The sequence below is a fragment of the Nestor notabilis genome, unplaced genomic scaffold (genome assembly GCF_000696875.1).
Source record: "Nestor notabilis isolate BGI_N333 unplaced genomic scaffold, ASM69687v1 scaffold7647, whole genome shotgun sequence".
NCBI lineage: Eukaryota > Metazoa > Chordata > Aves > Psittaciformes > Psittacidae > Nestor > Nestor notabilis.
Window position 1 is genome coordinate 20,207 of NW_009937793.1, and position 19,872 is coordinate 40,078.

Genomic DNA, 19,872 nt, shown 5'->3' on the forward strand with positions numbered 1-19,872 from the left:
TTTTGCTTTATAATGTTGCCTAGCAAGACTGATTTCAAGGTTTCGCTGTACTTGATGAGAATTCACACCTGTGGAATCTGACACCTAAATGAGAAGCTTAAACAATCTTTTGAATACTTTCAAATGCTAATTTTAATTTCTCAGCTTTTCATAAAAGAGAAACAAGAAAAGCTTGTGAAACTAAGATGACTCTTTTTAAGCATGTTGTATCTTTCAGTATGTTTTTATAGGCTTTCGTTTGAGGTGTAATAATTTTAAACCTCTTTGTGAAACAGAATGAACCACCACAAAAAAGAAAAGAAAGTAGCATTTGTGATATCTGCCTTGTAAGTAATGATACATCTGCAGGTTTGGTTTTTTTCTCTGTGAAGCTTCAAAACATTTTCTCCAGTTCTTAAATATAAGATATGATATTTTTTAACAAGCAATAGCAGTACTTACAGGATACATGTTAAACATTTGGGGGGGGAAATCTAGTTTTTCTTGTTTGGAAAGATTTAACTACCAATTACAAGTGTAATTCAGTAGAGATGTTTCTGCTGAGAAGGAGGTGCTTGAACAGGTAGCATGAGAAACTTTTCAGTTGCTTGTAGATGGCTTTTAGGGGAAGAGCTATTAACAGTGAATTTGTGCCAAATCTTGTGCTGGTAACAGCTGGTAGGTATTCATAAAAACGTTTACATCCCTCCTCCCACCATTTCTGGGTTTGTGTTAATCTGCTGCCAAATCAGGAAGGTAAACATATTCTTCTGTCTGTTGCTTGTGCCGTGGTTTTGCTTGTTCTTCGGACTTCAGTTAGGCAATCTTTGTCCATAAACCAGATATTTCTTAGCTAGAACACTTCTCTGGGACAGGTACATCTGTGTTGCCCTGATTTTGACCAGCGTCGTGGATAGCTGACTGTAGTAGGGAAGTGATAAATGCAGGCTATATAGATACTGACCTCTCTTCCTTTATAAGAATTGTTAAAATTCTTTGGTCAGAAATGATGGATAATACTACTACTGGTTAGATGGCCTAAAGTAATTTAGAGACCAGTCTTTAAGTGGCTGAGAAATAGAGTAACTACCTAGAAAAGATGTTTCTGAATAGCAGAGTACAGTTAATTTTGACGTGTTTATAATATTTATCTTCCATCGTCAACATTGCTTCGTGTTTAAGGCATGTCGCAAAAAATCTAACTTCTTACACAATTGGTTAACATTGCTAAGCAGTCAACAGAACTCTGCATGCATGTAGAGTCTTAGTCTTCCTGGAAACAAGGTGGAAGTAGAACTAATACTAAATTTTGAGAAGACTCCTTTCTGGCTGCAAACACAGCGCTTATTAGAGCATGAGTCAGTAGAAAATATACTTCCTTTAATGTTAAGAAAATACATTTTGTATCCTTGACTTGTAGCTGTCTGTAAACTACAGTTTATGTGACCATATGTATATGGCAGATTAAACCTTTAGTGAGTTTTTGACTAAAAGAAAAAGTCGTTGAGAGCGGTTGATAGATGGAGGGCAGAGCTGCCATTCAAAGGAACTGTAACAAGCTGGAGCAATAGGCAAGCAGGAGCTGACAAGTGCAAAAGTCCTGCACCAGGGACAGGAAAACCCCCATACCTCCAGGCAGGCTAGGGACTGGCTGAGAAGCAGCTTTGTGGAAGTGGGTAATGGTGGACAACAAGCTGAATTAAAAGTCTGTTGTGTGTGTTGCAAAATTGAAGATTAACTACAGAGCTGGTTTTGCCCTTGTGCCCCCTAGAATATAGACAGATGGTGGGTAATTCTTCCCCTCGGCTTAGCACTTGTAAAGCTGCGCTGGGAATGCTGTTGTCCTCTTTGGGACCCCAGGACAAAAGAAACGTTGGCGAATAGAAAAGAGTCCAGCAGAGTGCTGCTAGGGTGATTAGGGGCTGGAGCATATGCTCTATTTAAGGAGAGTGGGGAGAATTGTCTTGTTTAGCCTAAAGGTGAGGAGGCTGAGGATGGACCTAATAGCTGCTTTCCACTACCTGGAAGGAAGGCTTGTAGACTAGATGGAGTCAGATTGCTCTCAGACGTGCCTTCGCTGGCAGTAGAGTTGTACAATTACAAAAGAAAATGGTTACAAGTTTCTGCAGGAGGAAGTCTGGGATATTTGGGCAGAGGAAGTGAGAGTGGTTGAGTGGAAACCTGTGGGGATGGTCAAACCATGACCAGGCAAGGCCTTGAGCAAACTCATTTGACTTTGTGTAGACAGCTCTTCAGCTCTTTTTTTTCTTTTTTTTTTTTTTCCCTGAGGCGGGAGGGGAGGTAAGAGGTGGGGGCAGGAGCTTTTATTCCAGAGCTTGGCCTCCAAAGGCACTTCCAATTTAAAGTTTTTCTATGATTCTGGTACATCAGTTGGAGAGCCTTTGGTCTCTGCTGGTTTCAGCTGGGGGAGAGAGTTCATTTTCTTTGTAGTAGCTGGTACAGTTCTGTGTTGTGGCTTTAGTCTGAGAACAGTGCTGATAATACACTGATGTTTTACTTGTTGCTAAGTAGTGCTTACCCTAATCAAGGACTTCTGGGTCTCTCGTGCTCTGCATGAGCACTGTGTGCTCTGCATGAGACCCACCACAGTCTCTTAGTTAATGTTATGGGTGGTTCTGTGCAAGTACTTCTAGCTGTGCATTATTTCTATGGTTCATATGGTTACTAGACAGTGGTGAACCACTGAGAATACACACAAGGTTTGTGTTTTTTAAATTCAAGGATTGGACACATTTTTATGGAAGCTGCAGATTGGTATGCCTTGCATAGAGCTAGAGATACATTTCAAATTTATACAAATAGATAGCTTTAAGAAGACACCATGAATAGTACAGTTAAAAAATCATGCATGTGTGCATCTCTGTAGTATTGAAGGATAATGTCTGTCTGGTATCTTTCAGTGACTGCATTTCTAATAAATACTTATAAGTGACATATTTCTAAGTGACAGATTTTTCAACTGGATCTCCTCTCCATTATTTGATTATTAATTTTCTGTTCTTTGATATAAAATGCAGTGAGAAAAGTTTTTATATTCCCCTTTAGGCAAAGTTATATAGTATCCACCCTCTCTTGTTTAAGAAATATGATTAGTAGTCATCTGAAACTTTTATACTGTCACTAATCTCACTTCTGTTTGGATCTTATTGCCATTACTTTAAATATTGTTGTTCCGATATGAGCATCTGCCTTTTGCAAGTACTGTTTTTTGCTAATACAGAAACTCTTTAACACATTGGTCAAGCACTTTCTTAAAAACAGATGGGTTGTGGAAAACAAAAGTAATCAGGTTTGACTGTTACAGGAGTTTAGATATCGTGTAGACTGCATAAGCTTTTCGCAAGGAAGGGAGATGAGTGTGTAAAGTGCTTTTGCTAATAAATAGGGAACTGTTCTTGTTTACTGGCTTGGCGAAAACTCAGTTTTGTTTTGATCGTCAAACTTCCGGCACCTTCTGTCTTTAAGACCTGTCTAGCCAAAGCACTAATTAGTTCTTATAGCATTAATAGCTTCCTTAAGTCTGTTTTGCATATATGGGAGGTACTAACACACAAAAATGGGAGAATGAGGAATCCTTTCACTTATATTTTCAAGGGGATTGGTGGTGGTGGGTCGTGGTGGGTTTTTTGTTTGTTTTTAAGTTTTGAGTCTTAAGGTTTCTGCAAAAGTTGTTTTTAGATTTTGGAGCTTTAGGATTCTGGTGTTCAGTCAGTGCCCCTAATGCTAATAAAAGCTCTCGCCAGGTCATATGCATCAGTATGTAAACTGGATAGCCTTTTCCTGCTGCTTGCTTTAAAAACTTGTGTTAATTTTCTTACACTCAACTCAGTTTCCTGTAATAAAAATACTGTATCCATGCAAAGATGTTTGGAGGACAGCAACATAAGGTTATGAGGATGAGTTAGCGTAGATGTCTTCAGACAGTGCTGTACACACAGTGGAGATGTGTCTTAACATGTCTGACTCCCTTATTCCTAGCTAATTTATTAGAAAGTTTTTCATTCCCAGGATACAAGGTAGATTGACAGAACATACTTGATCATGAAATGCAACAAGTCTCATCGTTAACTGTTGCAGATTTATTGCTGTTATATTTAGAAACTACTAGAAATTTAAACCCCTTGATAAAACAATAGATTGTCTTGAGCAATGTGTCAGTGTTCAGAGAACAATAAATTTGTAAATTTCCCTGCCATAAATAAGATTACCTGCATAATTTCTGGGAGGTGAGGAAGTTGGAATGAAGAAGTGAATTAACTGTACCTTACTAATGTTTAACTTTTTTTGTCCTTCAAAGATTCACTTGTTTGTCATATATGTCACAAGGAACAATATACCTAAGCTCCTACTATAAGTCTGTTATTTGTTCAGAATTCCGTGTTCCTCTGATACGTAAGATGTGTTGCTCATTTCTATTGAATTTTGAGGATGGTAAGCTGTTCACCCAACTTTCCTAGTTACTGTAGTAGCATTAAACAAGTAAATGAAGTTATGTTTGTTTTATTTGTGTTTAGGTAGGATGTCTCCAAATATGTAGATTCCTTATTTAAGAGTTTGCTGAAGCTCAGTAGCTTAAGCAGGTTTTGTTTAGTTTGGTTTGTGTATCACATAATTAGTAATTTTATCGACTGAGTATATAGTCAGAAGTGGTAATTGAAGTATAAATCAATCGGTGCCTCCTGTCCACACAGTCTGCAGTGAAAGTTGTAAGCCATTCTAAATGCTGTCTCCAAGGACGAGGGAAGTGTGCTAAGTCTTCACCTCCTCACTGATGGAGTTTGTGAGGATGACACACATTCTTTGTGTCAGACATTGTAAGAATAAACCTCTGAGTGTAGGCTGGGGTTCCCAAATGCAGGCTTGCTTGGGTGCAACTGGTGCCATGGTCGTCACTGTCACTGCGACCTGCTGAGCTTCCCAGCTGGTGAGCTATGGGGTAGCACCTGTGTCCAAGCAGCTCCCCATCTCAGGCAGGTACCTGCGTGGTGATGCTGGCTGCTGCTCATGTAAGTGCTTGTCAAGAGGCACTTGCCTCTCAGGAAGCAAACGTGTGGAAGTACTTTGAGATAAGTATCAGGGAATGCTCCTACAGAATACCTGGCAGGAGTATGTTTACCACTTCTTGGAAATTCCTGCCTTGTCACATTCAGTAAGGAAAAGGAACGCATTGTAAACCCTGCAATATGTATTAACAGTGTCTTTTAGTGCACTGACTGGCATCTGTGCTGTACATGGGAGTGAAGCAAATCTCAGAATCTTTCAATTTTCTGCAGTTGCTTTAATTCTTATTAGCAGTTTTGGAAGTGGGAAGATCCTTTGTTCTGCAAATAGATTTCTGAATTTCACCTTGCTTCAGGGGGGCTGAATTCTGTAACGGTTATACCACCAGGCTTCTTGAGTCTTGTCTGAATATTGTGCTGAGGAGGGAAATCTGGGGATACTGTGCTCCTTCTGAAGAAACATTGCTGTGTTGTGTGTCTTGAAGAGTTAGAGCCTGTAACGAATCTTATCTCTTGCTCTTCTCTTTCTAAAGCTTTCTTTTCCAGTAAGGCTAGCAGCAGCTTTATTCATCTTAGCTCTTGATGTTCCTTTCTGTCACTTTTGGTATTTGTTATTTGCTTGATTTGAGTAATTGATTTGTGTGTATGAAGGCCTTTACTGCTCTAGACCTGTGCTGTCCTTAACACATTTTAAACACAATAAGCTATTTGTTTCTTGTAATGTCTGAACAGGATGAAATGATGTGCTGCCTTGGGCTACTTTGCTAAACCTAGTTGCTTGGATAATATTAACAAAAATGTTTTTCAAACATAAACTTTTATTTTGAGGTTGTGTCATGAAATGGCAGTATATTTTCTGATCATATTGTACATTGTTGAAGATTTTAAGGTTTAAGTATCCAAATATAAACCCTTCAAGAAGTTTTTCTATGATTTCATTTTCTCTACTTTACACCTATTATTCATACATAGTTAAGGACAATTGGATAGTTTTAATAACCTTTGAGAGTGTGGACCAGTAGCAGTGGGGAGTGGGTGAGGGAACAGACACTGTTGAGGTAATGAAATCCGTAACTTCTGGCCCAATATTTCCCTAACAGTGGGAGATACTACATGAATTCAGGTTGCTTTCTCTTTCAGTTTGGCAAGTTGCCACATTACAGTTTTCATAGGAGACTGCAGATGACTTACCTTTGGCTTCCAACTAAATAGGGAAGAGAATCATAGAAATGCGGGAAAAAGAAATTCATACAGGTCAAACTTATGTAAGGAAAGTCTGCATGTTTTTCCAATCCTGTCTCATTTATCTCAGCTAGAAAAGAATATGTGTTGTTAATATTAACAAAATCTAATTTTACCTTCACAGACAAATTTGAGCAGTTTTGGGCAATAAATCGAAAACTCATGGAGTATCCTCCAGAAGATAGTGGATTTCGATACATCCCATTTAGAATTTATCAGGTAGGAGACAATGAAATAAAACCACTATTACCAAAGTCTTCCACTGATGTGTCATATATCATAATCTGTTTCCAGAATTATACATTCCCTTTTCTAACATTATGTTAAAACTGTGTATGCTCATCCCTGCTGGACCTTTGAGTTGCATAAATTAGCAAATTAGTTATATATGAACTGTATTTATAATAATGTATATAATTACCATTTGTTGTAACTGTGTAATACTTAAGAACATACTACGGCTGATATAGATTATGTTTGGGGTTTTGTTTTTAAAAAGCTAATTCTATCATTAAGAATAACTGCTAACTATGAAGACTGCTTTGGGTGCAAAATGCTCTCTGAAAGGTCTAAGTCAGAGATTTCAAGAGCAACACTTTTCCCTCAACCACGGTATAGGCTTCTTTTCTTTTTAGCCTCATAAGTTGAAAGTAATGGCATAGGTACTGCATCCAGTTCTTATATTTGTCTTCTAATTGTAAATTATACAATCCAAAACTGGATTTGAATATTTTTTCTGTTTTAATTTGCCAGTGCACTATTTTTCTCAGCGGTTTATTTGGAGACTTATTCCCTGGAATCCTTCACAAGTTTTTTTTATATCCCCTTAGTTTTTTATAGCATTAAGGTCAAAATGAAGTTTGGGATTATGTATGGTTAAAAATTTTTATATAGAGTTCATGTAGCCTCTCCACAAATGAAACAGTTCTGCTCTGTTTCGTCTTAGAAACATTTTCATCTATTTACATTTAAGTTTTGCACCTGTAACCCTCAAAAGTCCTTTATTCATAGTACTGAGTAGTCTGATACTACTTTTGTAACAGGTTTCAATGACCATACAAAGCTATACAATCTTACAGTGGGGCTGAAGTAACTTTTAATGTTAAATGTAAGACATTTACCGTCATAGTGAAACCTTAGATTGAGAACGGAAGTCAGTTATTTTGTTAGAGATCATAGCAGATGGCAAGGTTTGTATAAGCATCAAAAAGTGTGTATCAGGAAAAGTAGTTCACTCACAGCATTTTGTTTGTTTGGTAACTAAGTTGTTTTTTTGTTCACTGATAGGTGTGGGGGCATTTTTGTCTGGTTTGGTTTTGTTTTGTTTGGAGGGGTTTTTTTAAAGCCTTTTCATAGAAATCAGGTAAACAGGTTTGCAAAAATGGAGGTTTTGCTGTCTGAATAAGGTACAGACCTTTAAGCCATGAGGGAAATTTTGTGTGTCACAGGATTTCAAGCTAGTAAAGCTTTTGGTGGTTTTTTTTGGGTTTTGTTTTTGTTTATTTTTTTTTTTAAATGGCAATTCACTAATATATATCTCTTCAGCCAGTAGTATTTATTTTGATTCTCATTATCTTTTCATCTGGAAACCCTTACTTGCTGTAGTTTAAACCAAAAATATCTAACTAAGAATGAAAGACCAGACACAAATAAAGATGATGCTGAGACAGCCTTTGAGAAGGTTGGAGTGTATTATTTTCAATAATGCTGCTCTTAGTATTTCTAAATGTAATGTTCCTCTTTTTAAAAAGTGGATGCAGGTGCTTCTAGCTTTTTTTGCTTGATTTGGTTTGTGTACTGATTACCTCTCATCGTAAAAGTCTGTGTATTTAAAGGAATTTTCAGAAAGCATTAGGGGGGGTGAGATTATAATTTAATTCCAAGCGAAGATTTGACTCCTGTAGTTTTAACATAATCCTGCAGTACTTGGTGAAACTTGAATATGATGAAGTAAGCGACTCGAAAGTATTCTTAAGATGTATTTAACCCCCACCCTGATTGCATTTCATTTCTATTAGTGCTGGTAGAAGTCAGCTGTGCATTCTAGTTGATTGCTTGTATATCCCTACATAAATACCTGAAAGCCAGTTTAGCCTAGGTTTGTGTTACAGTGGATGTTTATTCCCTATGTGTTTTTGTGGATATTTAAGGATATACAGCTGGATGGCAGGAAATACTAGGCATTGTCTTCAGTGAGGAAGAGTTCCTCCTCTTAGTCTCCAAACTTTCCATTACCCCAAAATTATTGGAAGGAAATTCTGTGAAGGGAACTGCTTAAATTATGTTTTGGCAGTATGAGGTGGATGAATTTGTTTTCCTTCAAAGAAATGTACTAGATTATGATATCGACTAAGAAAAATCAGCTTTAGCAATTACTAAATGTATCTGGAGTTGCTGCACGAAAAAATGTATGCAATAAAGTGACCGGACATGCTTTTCACTGAAGGCTTAGTATTTTCAAAACTCAAATACTTTTTCAATTGTAAAGCTTGTCTATTGAAATACATTTCTAAAGAATAATATGAATCATACTTGGTGTGGTATCCAAATCTGATGGTGTGTGTGGGAGAAAAAGATGGCAAAAATACAGACGTTGTACTTGGTAAGTCAGAACTAAACTAACCACAGGTAATTTTAAAAGCCCTTGTCCAGCACCTCTTCTTTTAAGTTGTAGCAGTTACGACTGGACCAGAATCCAGGCATCTACTGTAGAAGATGAAGTAAAAGACTGAGTATTGCCAAGGATCAACTCATTTGTAGTTTTAAAATTAGATTAAAATTTTTAAATTTGGCTGAGAGATCTTGGAGATTTTATTACCAGCTGTCATAGTCTGAGCTGTGTCATATGGAGCTTGCACCACATGAACCTTTGACAGAGGTGGAAACTTTTTCTACCAGAGATGGTTTAAAAATAGTGATTATATTTTTTTTGACACTTTTGCTTACATATGTTCAAAACGAAAAAGTGCCCCATGCCACCACTTCAGAAGTACAAGCTGCTGTGTCTTCCATTGACAGCTGCATGAAAACTTTCTTGCTTTTTTATCTGATAGTACTGTTGAAGAGAGTGCTTTTTTTACTTGTTCTTTAATAGCAAGAGAGAAAATAATAATAATTGTTTTGTGTATGTTATGCATTAAAAAGCATTGCTTTTACTAGAGCTAGTTTGGCTTGAGGACTTTTTCCGCATGTTCATAAGACCAGCTGGTTTTGCACTTTCTAATTGAACAAAATATATAGCTGGTAGATGGCAGGAAGTTTTCATCAGTCTTTGGCTCCAGGCGCTGTGACAGGGCCTATTAGTCAGGCACTGGAGAGGAGTCTCTATGTGCTGATAGAGGTTACCCTGATGAACCACTCTGAGTCTCATTTGTTTTGCACTTAGTTTGCACTCATCCACAAGTTTTGGTATCTTGCTCTTGCCCCGTGTCATGCTTACCCACTTTCTCTTGCTTGCTGTTGTCAGTCTTCCTCCTTTGCTCTGGAGTCTGCCCTTTGAGTATATTGTATTTCAAGTTTTAAGTAGCATTTTGTTCTCGAGAACAGAATAATAAAAGTATGTGAAAGAAAACATATTAAAGCTATTAAGTACATGTTTTTCTGTACTTTTCTGGAGTTGCACTTGGCTTAAGGCAGGCTGGCTGTTGTTTGTTTGCCAGCCCAAAAAGGGATGGTCTGGAATTATTTGTTTGCTTGATCCTTTATTTGGGTACTAGCACATGCCACTAGGATGAGGTGCTGGAATGATCATTTCCTTTGCCTCTTATTTTCTAAGGGTTTTGATTAGGTTATTAGTTTTACTGTCTAATTACATAATAGGTCTTAGCTTTGAACAGGTTTTTCCTATCGTAAGTCCCTTAAGATGTTGTAATTAAATTGTGCAGTCACAAATTGTTAGGATGTTTATCTGCTTTAGTAATGTGAGTAAAATTCTCCATACTTAATAATATCTCGGTTAAATCTAACACTTTGCTCTTTCTGTTAAGGTTGCAGTACCAAGATGTCTAAATTTAAATGTCCACCCTGACCTGTAGTCTAAAAATAGCAGGGTGGGAGGGGGAAATGAAATATTCTAAGACACTATTAATATCTGGCTCAATAAATGAATCAGAAGCCTGAGCATGGCCCTGTCCGAAGCAATGAAAGACTGGTTTAGTCATATTGACACATTAATTGGCAGAGCAATTAATTAGATAATTAATTGCAAAACCCATTACAAGTATGCAAATCAGCATCACAATTTGACCCATGTTATGACAACTGATCAAAAGAGATTGTTTAGGAAGATATTGGGTCCACTTGTAAAGTTTTCAAGTAATAATGAACCCACCCTTTTATACTAGTGGGTTATTAAAATCTTTTTGTTGTTGTTGTTTTTGGGGTGAAAAGCCTCCATCGTATTTCAAGGCTGAATTTGTCTGACTTCAACTCCAATTTCTAGATTTTGTTTTGCCTTATACCACTTTAAAGTCTTCTGACTTTCTAACGTCCAAGTTCACTTACAGCATAATTTCAGCAGCTTCAGTTTTCTTCAGTAAGCTGAGTCAATTAAGCTCTTTAAGCCTCTTGTCATGAAGCTTGCTTAGCAGTACTGAAGTTGGGTTTTTAGTCATCTTTTCAAACACTAGCTGATATTTGATAATCCTCAAGTTTAGTATTAGAGTGATGTAGAGGTTAAAAGTAAAGTTTACTTCTCTAGAATTTTAGATCAAAAATACTTTAAGCATAAAGGTAAAGGATAGAGGTGAAGTTAGCTGCTACTTGAAACTGCCAATCTGAATATTTTTATGAAAGAAATTGAGATGCAATGGCTTATCGAGTAAAAAGAATTAGAAGATTTAAGTGCTGTCAACCAGAAGAGGGCAACACAACACAGCAAGTTTCAGTGTCTTGTTGCCTAGTGCAGAATACTCTTGAATAGACTTGTGTTTAAAACCATATTTAACTTTTCATTTATTTATTAAAAATGACATTTTCATAAAGGATCTGCTGAAAATAGATCAATTTGTTTCTTAAAAACTTCCTTTTACAAAGAGGAAGTTTGAGTGAATAGGAAAATAATGTGAAATGGTGGTTGGTTTGTGTAACAGAGCTGTGCTCAGCTACATTTCTGTCCCGAAGAGAAAAAAATGGACTTTGATTCATCATCAGTTGAGTACACAGAATGTCTTATTCTAATAACTGATGTCTCAGCACTGAAGAAACACCAGCACATGTTTACCAGCTCTAAAGTAGTTAAAAATCAAAGCTTTATGAATAAGAAAGTTTAAAAGCTTTGGTAGGCAAATATTTTTCCTAGTGCCTCATTATTGGGAGAAAAAAAAGCTAAACAAACAAACCAACGCTTCTGTGAAGTATTGCATGTGGGTAGCATGATCAATAAGTTACTATGAATACTTGGTTTCTGAACTTAATTGCTTCATTCTGTGCTGAAAGTAATAGCAATTTGACAAGTTGTCACCTTGAGTTGAAGGTCACTGTCACCACAGTTGAAGTTCCATAATTGCTTAAGCTTTTTTGGTCCATCTAAGTGCAAACTGAAATGGGCTAGCTCAAACTAATGCTGTTAAAGATTACTTTTTTTACATGTTTTCTATTAAAGAATATCCATGCAGCTCTTTTAAAAGACTTGAGGAACCCACATGCAAGATCAGCCTTGTGCCTTTAACAGTCTTAGTACAGAATGGGGGCTCAATCAGTTTAAAAGAAGAATTTTGCAATTATAACCTTTACTTGTTGTCAGAGGTGTGACTAATGTTTACATAAATATGCCCAAGTTATCTGTAAAACTCAATCAGCCTAGTTCAGAGCTATCGTGAGAGTTGCACAGTGCTCAGGGGAAGAGGCGCAGGAGAGATGGACTATAAAGGAGCAATTTGGGTAGCTTCTCTGAGCTGGGTTGGGCTGTTACCAAGCTGGATAGTTTAAACCTAGCTCAGGCTTGTCAAGAGAAGCTACAGAAATCTTTGAGCTGTGTGTAGTTGTAGCTTGTATACAAAGAATAAAGTAGTTTTGCTTGCATAAAGAATAGTTTGCTGGGGTTCTGAATTATAAGTAGTTTAAAGCAATTTTAATCCAGGGATATACTGGATTCTGCATGTTAGGGAAAATTGGGTAGTATTTTGTTTTAAAACTTTTTTTTTTTATTTTACTGGATACTCTTCTAAGAATTTAGGTGTATCAAAACCAGTAGCATGTCAGTAGTTAATAAATTAACTTTGTGTAAATAGTTATGTAGATTATTTTTTTGTTAAAGATAAGTCAAAATACATTCTGAGTTACAACAAAATAATAAACACTTAGTGGGGGGAAAATAAAAAGTCTATTTCTAATTTGAAAATGCTTTAATCTTACCAAATGTCTTATGCACTCACTAATCACAAATTGCCAGTTATTTTTCAGCAAATTATTCTTATGTAAAACCATAATTGGTCATCTTTCTCTGAATTGTCTTATGATAATGAACTTGGAAATAAGTAAGTTTATGTAAATGTTCATGCTACAAGTTTGAATTTAAACCATGAGGTTTAGATTCTTGTGGCTTGAAGTAAACTGTTTTAAGGTAGTACTCTTGTATATTTATGTATCATCCTAAATTTGTTATGAAAATTTATATGCATGCAATTTAAAAAAAGTTAAAAATTGCAATTTTCACCTAAACCTTGAGTGTTAATTCTTAAGAATATGAATATGATCAGAGGTAGGGATGAAAAGTGAGTGAAGCAATAATTCATTTGGATTAGGTCTGTGTACAATTACTGTTAGACCATGTAATTTAAATTCAGTACTGTTTGGTATGTTGCTGCCTTTCTTTTGATCATTAAAGTTGATCACTTCTCTGTTTCATTTGTTTTAGTCAACACAAACTGATTTGCCACTTTCACTACATACTTTGTTATGTGGTCAAGTTCTTATTTTGCAGCAGGAGGGATTTTTGCTACCTGAAACTTGCAGTCCAGTGTTCTATTCCTCTAAGATTGGCTCTTGTACTCTGATGTAATAGCAAAAAAAAAAAAAAACCCAAACCAAACAAAACCAAAACAGTTGGTGAATTGCTTTACATTCAAAAAAAAGGGAAAAGGAGAATATGGAATTTTTTTCCTTAGAGGGATGAAGACTTTTCTTTAAGGGTTGTTTCTGCGGCTGTGTGGCATATGCAGTGCCTATTGCTTAGGTATTAAACTAGAATGAAGCCTAGCCTATGATGATGATGCAAAAAATTTAACTCTGCATAGGTGAAAGTCACAACAGTAGCTGTTTTGATTTGTCAAGTTCAGTATGCCGTATTATGTTTCCTTTACTTATTTTTAACTAAAATAGATAAGTAAAGCAGGTTAAATTTGCACAAAATTGAAGATTAGAAAATACAGAAAGTGTTCCGTTTTTGGAAAGTACCGAGACCTCTATCTGCACTTCCAGATGACTGAAAGCAAATTGTACACAGGTAAGAGTGGAATAGAACAAACCTATGAGGAAGTGTGATATGGCAGCGTACTCTAGCAATACATTATGAATTAACCAACAAATTTCTGAAATTTTGCTGTCCTTGACTGTAGAAGTTTCTTCTAGTTTATCGTAGATAACTAAGAATTATTTAGTTTAATGCTTTTAAGTAGATTGAAAGTGTTGTGTGAAGTATTGTACTATTCATCGCACTTAAGCAAACAATCTGATGTTTAGTCTTGTGGATGTAAATCCATTTCTGAAGTTGGTTGCTTTATAGGTAGTCAGTACTTGATTGCTTACTTTTATGTGAAGCTTAGATCAGCATATGCGCATAAGACACTGCAGCTGTGAAAAGCACTGTTGATTTGTTGTCACTGATTCTTCACGTACCTTCATATATTACCAATTGCAAATACTAATCCTTTTCTGGAAAGGAAATCTAGTACTTTAAGGACATGCTTATATTGTATATGTCTCTGTCTTCTCAATGCTCAACAAAACTGTCTCTTGGAACTGCTTCTTCTATTTGTCTTCTGTTATTTCTGGCCTTAGGACCATTTGCCTGCTGTCTGATCTGGTTGTTACCACTCTCTTGACTGGTAACTTTCTTCTGCTTGTAGGATATGTACAATTCACCTGAGGTTAAATAGAGGAAATTCATTAGTTCAGAAAATACAGGGCTATTTCCCTTGCACAAGCAAATTTAACAGATAATGCGAAAGACCAGGCTACAGCCAGAATGTAGTTCAGCCATGCTTTTTAAGTATTTTGATATAAAAGTGGTTGTGAGTCATACTTCTGCAACTTTTGGCATGGAACTGCTAATGGAACTTCTGGCTGAAATTGATGCACAAGGTGGGATTCTTGTGAAGCAAAATTGCTGCCTCTAGGTAAGGTATCTGCACTGTATTTTGGATTACAGCATGTACTCCTTCAGTTCTAGAGGTTTTTACGCCTTTCTGGCAAAGGTCACTTAGTTGGATGTATCTGCTATATATGTGCAGATGAAGGGGTTTTTTTCAGGGTTTTCCATTTACTTAAACTCAAGTGTACCCAGTGAGACTGAGGTTCTACAATAAGAATTTTTTATGAAACACAGCCACTTCAGATGGAAGTGAGTACAATCTCTGAACATCTCATAAGTGTCTTGGTGCCTGAACTCATAAATGTAAAAGTTCTAAATAGCTTTTAAATTAAAAGAATACAGGGAGTTCAGTGGTGGGACCTATGGCAAAGAAGGGTAAATAGTATCCTGGGCTGTTCTGGGAGGAGTGCTGCTAGCAGGTCAAGGGAGGTGCTTCTTCCCCTCTACTCAGCACTGGTAAGGCCACACCTGGAGTGCTGGGTCCAGTTCTGGGCTCCCCTGAGCCCAGAGAGACGTAAGTCTACTGGAGAGTGTCAAGCAAAGGGTCACTAGGATAATTAAGGGACTGGTGCATCTAATACGAGGGGGAAGAAGGGCTGGGAGAGCTGAAACTGTTGAACATAGAGAAGAAAAGGCTATGGGGGGATGTTATCAATGTGTATACCAATCTGAAGGGAAGGTGCATAAAGGAGCTAGGTACTTTTCAGTGGTGCCCAGTGGCAGGACCAGAGGCAGTGGACACAAACTGAAACGTAAGAGACTTCATCTGAACATCAGAAAATACTACTGTGAGGGTCACCAAGCACTGGCACAGGTTACCCACCAAGGTTGTGGAGTCCCCATCCTTGGGAATAGTCAAAACCTTCTTGGGCATGGGTATCTCTCTATAGGTGGCCCTGCTTGAGCATGGGATTTGGACCAGAGGTTTCTTCCAGCATCAACCATTCTGGAATTCTGTGATTCAGAATCAACATGCTAGCATGATGAAAAGCCATTTGGAAAATCCAGTAGATGTTTTATCAAGCCACAGAAGCTTAAACTGTTCCTTAGGAACCATTGTTCTTACGAGTTTTGTGACAGGCTTCTACTTGATGCTACAAAGCTAAAATCTAGAATTCGTAGGATCTGAGGGGAGTTTGTGGCTTTTTTCTCCTTTATGTCCTTACACGATGTGATGTGAATATGTTTGGCATGGATACAAAATCAATAAAGACAGCATCATGCATCTTTAGAAACAGTTAATAGAAACCAAAGCAAAGTCTGAGGTGTCTTATTCTGAGGTGTTACAATTAACCCATTAAATTTTTTATCACTTGAATTTGATAAAGAACATGTTCTAAGTAGGCATATCTTTTTCAGATTAGTAGAACGTGTGCTTGGACTTTCAAATGTTTTACATGGTTGTAATAACTAATTTTGTTACTATTACATAAGCTTTTTCGAAAAGACTGTAAAGAAGCAACATTGCCAGTTTAAACAATTTGAAGTAGTAGTATTTTAAATGGTTCTTTAATCTTTTTTAAAAATGAGCAAGTGATGTTCCTCAACGTGTGTGGGAGAATTAACTGAAATAGTTGTGATATTTCCTTGTAGGTTTGTAATAAAGCTAAACTATTGTTAATTGTGTAGGAGGTTAGTACTGTATGAAACAGTTGCTTCATACAGTGTGCTCTGTTCAGTGCAAGGCTTTAAGGAAGACAAGTTGTTACCCACGCATGATTAGGAGAATAGTCCTTAACCATTCCTGACCAAAAATTGCTCAATATTATTGTCTAGACATAACTTTAATAAGCCCTACTGCACAGAAATTTAACTGTATTCCAGATGTGTTTATAATTCTGGTTGTGGCTTTAATTTGACTATGGTCTTGACTAAAATACTAGTTAATTCTGACATTAAGTATTGCTTGCATCAGTTCTTGACATAACATTTGCCACATAACAGACCATAACAAGTTAAAGCTTCCATCAAGGGAACACATCATATAATTGTTCTTGTTTTCAAAACAGTTATCTTAATGCTCAAAACCCAAAGGATTTCCAGCTTGTGTAATACTCTTGAGTGCTTTCAAGAATAAAGAAATTTTCACTGTACTTGGTATGTGTACAAGTTATAATTTTGACCACGAGTTTATGTTTTCTTGATTGTGTAAAGTACGCAAATGTAAGAAAATCAGTTTGAGTTAATTTGAAGACACTTTTATAGGAGAAAATTGACCCAGTGAGTAAGATTGTATGTCCTCACGTGATTATGCAATATTCTTCTAACAATATGTTATTTTCATATCTTATCCTTTCATGTTATTTCAAATCTCGGGAGTAAGAAGTTTTAAAGATATATCCAAATACACATTTGTCATGACCATATTAAAGCATACATACAGATTTATCTTAAGCTTCAATCTGGTAATATACTTCTGCATTATTAATTTATGTGACTGCTGTTAGTGTGAATTAAATGTATAAAGTTTAGCTAGTTTGTTTCATCTTTGTTGTTGCATGCCTCTTAAAAATGTTACAGAGTATAATGTTCCTGTTCATCACCATAAAGACTTTAAACTTCATGAGGAAACCAAAGCTTCCTTCTCTGCACTTCACTGCAGAAACCGTAGTACAAACTCAAGAGAAAATGAAAGAATGCACGGTTTTCTATAGGTTGTAATCAGGTATATATTGTAATTTTTAGAGTCATTAAAAATGTCATTTATTACAGCAATTTAAAAGGTATTATAGGAAAGCTAAGTCATTTCATTTATTTTATATGTTGAGTTTACAGCTAGTCCTGCAACCCACATCACATCCTGTCAATGAGTCAATTTTTCTAGTAACTCTAGATAGGTGTGTTGAGCATGTTTATACTCCTTTTTGTCTTGTGGCTTTTAGCTACATATTGGACATATAAAATCATTACTTAGTTCTATTTTAAAAAAGTAATTAGTTATATTTTGTAAGGTAATGTACTTTATTCTCTGAACAGCGATATGATGTTGCAGTTAAGCAGTTCAAAATTCTGAATGCTAACAAAAGCACTGCCAGCCTTATTCAAAGCACGCAAAATCATAACTAGAGCATCTGTTAGATACAGTTTGCAGAGACAAATTAAAGAAATATTAAAAATAGTATTTTAAATTTTTGGAATGTTGTCCCAGTCCTAGCAACTTGGCGAATAACTGGGCTAGAAACATCATCATTGGTGTACAGTAAAGCAGTGGAGTGTCTCTAGCTTGGGCGATTTGGAGAGGAGCAATGATTACAGAATGAAGACAAATCATGTTGTCGTGTTTTATGCCTCTCAATCTCAGAAAATACTGATGAAATTTGAAAGGTAACAGATTTCAAATGGATAAAATGAGACCATTTCTTTTGTGTTTGTGTATGTGTGTATGTTACCTTATTGAGCTGAAAATCAAGGGTGGACTTGCTGCCTTATGGAACAGATGAAATTTATAGGTTGTTGGTTTTTTGGTTTGTTTTTTTTTTAACAAATGATTGAGGAAGAGCAGGTTCTTTGAAGCTTTCTTCAGTGTGTATATGTATTTCTTACTGAGTTTAATTTTAGCTTAAATGTCCTTTGTATAGTCACTGGCTGCTTGTGGTGGGATTTGATTTGGGAAGGGGGAGTGTTGCTTGAAATGCAGAGGAAGAGAGTCATAATTTTCATTTATTTAGTTTTACTGGAGCTCTGGGGGTGCCTCTTAACAACCTGCTGTTGTAATATTTCAAATGAAGGCTAGTGGAGAGAAATGGAGGAGAGCAGTTACTGATTTTTAGCTAAGTCTCTGTAAGGGTGTGAAAATAAAGGTTAAATCTGAGCAATCAGACTGAGGTCTATTGTTGAGAGTCCAAGCTTCACTAATATGCTTTCTAAGAGAATGGTATGTTCCTTTTAGCAAAGAAATTGGCAAGGATGAATTATATGTGCTGGCAACAGTGTAACTAGTGCTTCTAAGGAAATTATTTAAAATAAGAGGACCATGTTCTTTTTAATAGATAAAAATAAAAAGTATTTTAGTGTGTTTTGTTTTGATCCTAGTTGAGCATCAGGTTTCCTAAAGGTAACATCTCATTTTGTCACCAGAAATTTCTACATAGCATGAAATGCTGTGCCCTAGAGTGTCAGAGACAACCTTGTGCTGCACCTGTAAATTGGTCTTTGTGTAGAATTAAATTTTATTTTTGTTGGTTTGTTTTCTTTTTTGTTAGGTGGGACAAGCTTGTAGAAATACCTTTCGGTATTCTAGTAGAATAAATATTACCAACATTTGTATTTCCCCCGTTTTGTGTGTGTCATCATCAGAAAGCAGCTAACAGATCCTTAAAGCCTTACAGACTCTTTGGAGGGAACAGAGATAAAAGTTAGTTAAAATGGTTTAATAACAGAATTACAAATTCCATCCACTCTGTGGTGTTTTGTTTCCTCCAACACCCTTTCCCTTCTTAAGACTTGATAAAGCAATATGAATATTCTGAGCAGCTTATTTACTTAAATTTCTATTTTTCTAGAAATCAGCTTTGCACCTGTAAAATGAATTTTATAACTACAGCTTGAAGGAAGCCTGTGATGAATACTACAATGGTTTTAAGGACAATGATCAAAGTTCCTTGCAGCACAGGAAAAATACTGGACTAATAAGGAAAAGTAATACAGGGATATTTTAGAGGCATTTGTTAAATTAGCGTTCTCACATTAGATTTATTTTATTTTCAGTTGGTCAGTATATTAATGTTGTATTTTTCTCTCCTGTATTGTAATTCCAATTGTCTGAGGACACAATGTAATGCATTTATTTCAGGTTTGGCTTTATCACATTAAAACACAATGTTGAACTGTTTATAATTTAACAAAGGTATATGGTGACTAAAACGATTTTCCTCCTTTGAAAGTTTGTGATAATGATTTCAGAGCCCATGGGGAGTCTCCTTCTGTTTTAGCAACCTGTTTGTATCACAGTTTTCATTTAAATGATCTTGCATTTTGCTTTTAGCAGGTAGCTTGCTTTGAGTTGGTTTAATAGGTGTATTTTGGAGTGTAGAAATTCTGTATCTTACATTGAGATTTTTTTCAAAGCGAAAGTCAGGAAATGTTGTCTTTAGATTATTAGAAACTTAAGTTTTATAGTTCTGTCTGACATGGTAACCATTTTTTAGTCTTGTTTGCTATCATACAAGATTTAAAGTGGAAAGAAAAGTCACTTCCTTATTTCTTACAAACATCTAATGAAGATGGAAGAATCAAACTGTTTTTTGTTTTATGTCTTGTACTGGCGAGGCATCTGAGGTTTGGTTTTTTGTTTATTTGTTTTCTGCTTCTCAAACCGCT

General features: G+C 36.2%; 1 protein-coding gene across 2 annotated transcripts in view; it reads left to right on the forward strand.

The window, feature by feature from the left end:
- ATG5 (autophagy related 5) overlaps positions 1–19,872 on the forward strand; it is a 71,619-nt gene that overhangs the window by 19,877 nt on the left and 31,870 nt on the right. For both annotated transcript variants that reach the window (XM_010019010.1, XM_010019009.1), the window contains one exon: positions 6,367–6,461. In XM_010019010.1, the coding sequence (XP_010017312.1) occupies positions 6,367–6,461 (95 nt within the window). The remainder of the gene's footprint in view (positions 1–6,366; positions 6,462–19,872) is intronic.